At 34.3% G+C, this 7,121-nt stretch overlaps 2 protein-coding genes across 2 annotated transcripts; one reads left to right on the top strand and one right to left on the bottom strand.

The window, feature by feature from the left end:
* Positions 1-458: 458 nt before the first annotated feature.
* On the bottom strand, positions 459-1,782 carry LOC127101321 (BURP domain protein USPL1). Its single transcript, XM_051038697.1, has 2 exons — positions 1,616-1,782; positions 459-1,545 (listed from the first exon to the last, which is right to left on the bottom strand). The coding sequence occupies exons 1-2, from the start codon at positions 1,667-1,669 to the stop codon at positions 712-714; spliced, it is 888 nt and encodes a 295-aa protein (XP_050894654.1). The 5' UTR covers positions 1,670-1,782; the 3' UTR covers positions 459-711.
* Positions 1,783-5,182: 3,400 nt separating this feature from the next.
* On the top strand, positions 5,183-5,722 carry LOC127103492 (uncharacterized). The gene has a single exon (XM_051040744.1). The coding sequence runs from the start codon at positions 5,183-5,185 to the stop codon at positions 5,720-5,722; it is 540 nt and encodes a 179-aa protein (XP_050896701.1).
* The last annotated feature ends 1,399 nt before the right edge of the window (positions 5,723-7,121 follow it).

Raw genomic sequence — 7,121 nt, 5'->3', positions numbered from 1 at the left:
TATCAAGAGTCTCTGATTGACTCCTATAAAATATCCCTAGTATGGGTGACTTACATACTAAAAATACACTAAGTCCCCAACATCTAATGGACGTGTCAAACTCGATCCTTGTCGAAGTGTTAATTTGTGCAAACCTCTTCGAGATTCTGGACATGTTTCGAAGAGAGAATGACCATAATATTATGGATTTATTCCTAAGATTGTTCCAAACTAGACTTCGTAAGCGTTAAAATACACTATGTCTCAGGTCATCTGACAAAGTGGTCGAACCATCTTTAATCAATATAGTTAATATATCGAAGGTATATTTTAAACTCTTAACACTTATTATTTTTAAACGTAATTGTTACCATTTTTTTTATGGAATTCGGGCTAAACAAATAGCTAGGTAGTTCATTCGTTTAAATTTAAAGGATTTCCCATAACTTCTCATTCGGACCAAAACCATCAAATATCTATTTGTCAAACTCATTATATTCTTGTTTTCTTAAATGTAACTTTATTGTGAGTTACACTTCATTACTAGGCTCAGTTACAAGTTTAACAAAGTGTTTTGAAATACATATATTTGACGAATTGATACTGAAAATAAAAAGCAAACACTCTTACATATCACAATACTTATCTCAGAAGAGACTATTATTTCAACAATCACAAAGAAACTCAAACATCAAACATTTTTACTAAACATATAATCACATAAACATATAATCACATAGCCGAAGCACCACGAACTTGCAGTTTTGGAACCCAGATGAAATTATCTGCAGGAAAAAAGTGACAAACATTCGAACTTCCCGGGACAACACCAAGAACCTGAAATGAAACATGACCATGTCCCCAATGAGAAGTATCCATATGACAAACAACCATAGCTTCAACCTTATCCCCATTATCACCAACAAGCGAAACTCTATATAACCGATTCTCACTCTCTTGACTATGACAGTAGAAAACAGCATAAGGGTAAGGCATAGTGTGACATGCCACCATCTTCGGAGCTGAAATCCGAACAATATTTTCTAATATAGTGTAGTTTTGAAAAGTCACACTTGATTTTGTTAAATGAGAAGTTGCATAAACTTTAAGATCATTGGAAAAACCGAGAGTTCTTTGAGTAAAATCTAGCATAGATTCCAAAGAAGTGGCGCAGAATTTCAGTTCTCCTTCGATGGGTTTACTCTCGCATTCATTAAGTGTGTCTACCATTGCTTTGGCCTGTGGAGAATGTTGAGAGATAGAGAAGATTTTGAGAAGGGTTTGAAGTTTGTTCAATGAAAAGGGAAGTGAATCAGCTTTGTCTCTTGGCCAAAACTTGGGGGAAGTTGAAGGGTTTCTTTTGGGAAAATAAATTTGAATTCTTTTTCCAACTTTTAAATCTGGTAAGGTGAAAAACACCATAACAGAAGGATCCATGTGACTGTGATTATGATTTTGTTCATGATGTTTGTGTTCCTTTTGGGGTTCATTAGTGCCATTTTCTGATATATCCACGAGTTTGTTCTCTGTTTCAACCAATTCTCTTGCTCTGTTTCCATAAAAACTCTGCAAAAAATATCAGAATTAGAATAATATGTAAATAGAGTTTCAAGAAAGATTGAGAAAATCAAGATACCGTGATTAGTAGTAGATGAAGAAAGAGGATTCCAGAAGTGAATTTTGGACTCATGTTTATGCTTTGCTTGTATTGAATGATTTTGTTCACCTTTGTGTAGAAAAACAGAGACCTAAAAGCAACACCTGAAATTCTTATAAGTTTTTTTAGTTTCTTTCAATAAATAACTTATAGTATATATAAAATTATTTAATATTTTTTATTCTTTCTATTAAAATATCTATCATATGTAAGTTTTTATACATAAGATCTTATTATAAGTATTTAGGTTACAAACTGCATATAAGTTTTTTATTTAAATATAACTTTAATATGATTTTTGTTTCAACTTTTTTACACTAGTACTAAACTTCAAGAGTATGACTCAAGTGGCTTGAATACTTGAAGACGGACGGTTCTATAATGCACATGGAATAATTGTGCTCAATGATGAACAACTTTTGATATTTAATTGATGCAATACGGGGCAAGTCTATAATGGAAGGTTAAAGGTTGAATAAGATAAACAACATTTATTATCCCTGTTCCAATGAGGTCAAGGTATAAATGTCTTCATAGAGGGATTTTAGGTATATACATAATCTTTAATTTCTATTTTCATCATTGTAATCTTGAACTCTAACTGACTTGGACGTTGGAGAGTTAACCATGCATGGTATCCCTAGGTTCACCGAACTTGAGATAAGCATGCATGGTATCCCTAGGTTCACCGAACTTGAGATAAGCAACGTCAGTTTAAGATTAACCTCTCTAATTCTAGAAGCATCAATATCACAACCTCCAATCCAAGGTACCGCATCACCGAATCGTCTAGGAAGCTTTGCTCTGTCGGAGTTTTCGCAATCCTTTGAATTATTAGTTCCACAACAGAGCGGTGACGTCGTCTGTGGAAATATGAAAATAGCCCAAACTTGCCTATATAGCAAAACAAAAACGCGAATTTCCAAGAGTGGGACGATTTTTGAGTACAAAGACCTCTTTTGTTTCATTGATTTGTAATGTCTACAAATTTTTTCATGTTTTTCTTTATGATTATGTATAGCTAAATCCCCTAATGCTATGGGGTGTCCCTGATTCGGATTTATGATACAGTTTTAGATGTTTACCTTGTAATAACTTTGATTTTATGATATATGACTTATTTACAATTTATGCTTAATGCTTTCTCTTTCGGAAAAATTGAGTATGATATGTGGTTAATATTTTAGGTTTGACCTCCATTGTTAATTCTTAATTGTGAATAATTCATCGTAGATATCACTTAGGTTTAGGGATACCCTGTAGAAACCAGAATATTCTTCGTTAAAATAAGGTTTAATTTCATTTGTAATTTACTATGAACATAGGGATTAATTTGAATGATTAAAAGTTTTCTCACTAAGGACTTAGGATTAAACACCCTTAAGAACCGGTGGTCAATGCTATTGAATTAAGTTGTTGCAAGGTTAATTTATTGTTGTTGATGAATCAAATCATACACATTCCCTAGTAAGTTTATTCATAATATATTTTAATAGTTCAACTGTTGTTTTTACCTTATATTGCATTTTATTTTCAATTGTTCAAACAAATAATCCAAAACCCTTAAGGCTTTTGTTTAACTAAGATAAAACACGAACTTTGTATCATTAAGCAGTCCTTGGGATTGAAACTTGGGAAAATTTCCCTTATTACTACGTTTGAAGATTAGTACATTTACTAATTTACCGATCAATTTTTTTGCACCGTTTTCGGGGAACTGCCAAAGATTATAGAGTTTACAATTTTACTTTTAGTTAAAATTTTGTTGCTCTGCAACTAAAATTTTATTTCAATTTTTATTATTATTGTATTTTATTTTGATTATTATTTGGTTATTGCTAATATTTGTATGCGAGGAAAGTCATCAACTGATTTTCCTTTTGACACAGAACTAGAGAGATTGTTGCACCCTCGGCTTAGACAATCAAGGCAAGCATGATTGGCTGATAAATAGGTAGACGACTTGGTTGTATCATATACAGATTTAGATAGAGAAGCAGAAGAAGAGGTTATGGCCGAAGCTGCTGAAGAAATACTTCTGGGGGATTATGGTAGAGAAAATTCCCTAGGTGGTCGTCTGACTATAGTGAACCAATCACTAAATATGGAGAATTTGCAGTTACACCCAACAATCATCTGACAGCTTGAGAAGAGACATTTCACAGGAAGATAAACGAATATGCAAATAAACATCTGCAAAGGTTTCTTACTATGAGTACTACTTTAAAGATAGATGGGATTTTTGAAGAAGCCAAAAAGTTGAGAATGTGTCTGTTCACTTTAGCTGAAGATGCAAAAGAATCGTTTTATTCGCTTCCTGCTGGAAATATCACTAGTTGGGAAGAGATGGAAACGAATTCTCTTAATGAGTATTTTCCTGCCTCTGTTTTTCTGAGGAAAATATATGAGATTATGAATTTTAAACAGAAGGAGGGGGAATCATTAGGTGATGCATGCAAGAGATTAGAGAGATTATTGGTTGTTTGTCCGACTCACAACTTGGATCGGACTAAACAAATGCAAATGTTTGTTAATGGCCTAAGGTTGAAGATTAAACAATTGATTGATACAACTGCCGATGGCTCATCTAATTTTACAACAACCACTAGTATCAAGAAGATTATATAAGCCATTGCCGTAAATGAACACTTAGAGTTGTATGATAGGAGTGTGAGCAAACTAGAGGGAAATATTGATTTGAAACTAGCTGCTTAGAGCATAAAGATAGAAGACTAGGTTGTTGCAGAAGTTGAAAAAAGACTCAAGGAAATGAATATAGGTACTCGACATGTAGCTCAAGTTCAACCAATTTAAGATGTGAGTTGTGAAATTTGAGGTGAACCTCATTATGCCATGCATTGTGTTGCAACTGTGCAACAAATTGAAAAGGTTAATTTTCTGAAGCAGAACAACCCTTACTCTAATACTTATAATCCAGGTTGGAAGAATCATCCAAACTTCTCCTAGAAAGACCAACATGAGAATATTCAAAAGCAGATTCTTATTTAGTATCATAATCAACAACAGTTTCGACCTTCGTAAAACTATCAGAGTCAGTTCCAACAATAATATCAGCAATAAGCTCCTAAGAAGGCAGATTGGGAATTAGCCATGGAAAAGATGACATCTCAAAACTCCCAATTTCAAAAAGAGACAAGAAATAATCAAAGGAACAATACAACATCTATTAAAAACCTAGAAGTTCATATGGGTCAGATAGCACATCAAATAACAGGTACTCAGGCACAAGGGTATCTTCCTAGTTCAACAGTGACTAATCCAATTGAACATAATAATGTGAGTGATGTGACACTTAGGAATGGGAAGTCAACTAAAAGCCCAGAATAAAAACCAGGGTAAGAAGACCATCTTCTGGAAGTGGACCTAAAACTTAAATAAAAATAAAAAGTTCCTGAAGAAGAAGTCACATGATAGGTGGTAGAGAAAGAAAAATCAAAAGAGCCGAAGCCGACCATCAAACTCTCTTATCCTAACAGAAATAAGAAAAAGGATCAACATGAAAATAATTTTGAGAAGTTATTAGAAATGTTTAAGAAGCTTGAAATCAATATCCAATTCTCTGAGGCACTTGAGCATATGCCTATATATGCCAAATTCATGAAAGACATCATCTCCAAGAAACACACCATTGATACTGAACCTATACTTTTGACTAAAACTTGTAGTGTTATTTTGCAAGGTATGAAGATTCTGGTAAAAAAGAAAGATAGGGGTTCAGTCACTACTTCATCCATAATTGGGGATAGAAAATTCAATATGGCATTGATTGAATTGGGAGCGAGTGTAAGCCTTATGCCTTTGTCCATCTATAGGAAGTTAGGAATAGGTTCACTTTACGATACCAGAATGACACTCAAGTTTGCTGATCACTCGGTAAATAAGCCTTATGGTATAGTAGAAGATGTTATGGTAAAAATAGATAAGTTTGTGTTTCCTCTTGACTTTTCTATTCTTGAGATGCCTGAAGACGAAGAGATACCTCTAATTCTAGGAAGACCTTTCTTAGAAACAGGGAGATGCATGGTAGACATTGAGGAGGGAACCATGACCCTTAAAGTTTATTAGGAAGAGATAAAAATTGATGTTAGGAATAATATGAAATACAAAGATAATGAGGGAACAAGCAGGTCAGTTGAGGTGCTAGACACAGTGGTAACCCAATCTGTTAAGAGCCAAATCCCTAAATTACCTTTGGAAAAAGTTCTTAGTTTGCCAACCCAAGAAATAGAGGAAAATAAGGATGAAAAAGAGAAAGAAGTGTTGACCATATTGTAAGAACAACCTCAATGGGTGAGATCAAAACCACACCGGTGGGTGGATTTAAGTGTTCCATTGGAAGAAGAGAACAAAAAGGAATCTGAGACAGGTGCAAAATTGAAGCAGTTACCTTAGAATCTGAAGTATGTCTTTCTAGACTCTGAGAAAAAATGTCTGGCAATAATAAGCTTCGAGATGAAGGAACTAGAAGAAAATAAATTGGTATATGTACTAAAGAAATATAAAAGTGCTATAGGATGGACCATTGGAGACTTGAAAGGGATTAGCCCCATAATACGCATGCACAAGATACTGATGGAGGATGATCCCCAAACAGTGGTACAACCCCAAAGAAGACTAAATCCAGCAATGAAAGAGGCAGTGAGAAAGGAAGTGGTGAAGATGTTAGACCCAGGTTTAATTTATCCGATTTCTGACAGCTCATGGGTAAGTCTTATACACGTGGTTCCAAAAATAGGAGGAACAACACTGATTCTAAATGAGAAAAATGAATTGATCCCCACTGGAACAGTAACTGGATGGAATATGTGTATTGATTACAGGAGGCTTAACACTACAATAAGGAAATATCATTTTCCTCTCCCTTTTATTGATCATATGTTTCTTGGATAGATACTCGAGATATAATCATATTGTTGTTTCCTCTGAGGATCAAGAGAAGATAGCATTCACTTGTCCTTATGGTATTTTTGCATATAGAAGGATGCCTTTGGGTTGTGTACGACACCTGCTACTTTTCAGAGTTGTATGACATCCATATTCGCTGACATGCTTGAAAAACAAATGGAGGTGTTTATGGATGATTTTTCTGTTTTTTGATCTTCTTTTGGCAACTGCTTATCTAACTTGTCACTTCTTTTAGAAAGGTTCCAACTGTAGCGGTAAAATGTTTGAGATTAAGCTATTGATTAACTTAACTCATAAAGCAAGAGTCGCCACCACACTTTTATTATTTCCAAAGGAAAGGGAAAAAGTAGGAAAAAAACCCAAAGAAGCTTTTAAAACAAAACTAATAAAAAGCGATAAAGGTTCGGGGGATAATTATTCAAAGGGAAGGTATTAGCACCCTAAACATCTATAGTACTCTATAGGAAGCTCTTTGAATATCTGTGGATTTTGGCTTAAAATGGTGTTGTTTGGGAAAGATTGTGTGGGGTGGGGGTGGGGGTTAAGAAAAGAAATGTTT

The sequence above is a fragment of the Lathyrus oleraceus genome, chromosome 7, assembly GCF_024323335.1.
Source record: "Lathyrus oleraceus cultivar Zhongwan6 chromosome 7, CAAS_Psat_ZW6_1.0, whole genome shotgun sequence".
NCBI classification, from domain to species: Eukaryota; Viridiplantae; Streptophyta; class Magnoliopsida; order Fabales; family Fabaceae; genus Lathyrus; species Lathyrus oleraceus.
This window is presented reverse-complemented; position numbering and strand designations above follow the sequence as displayed.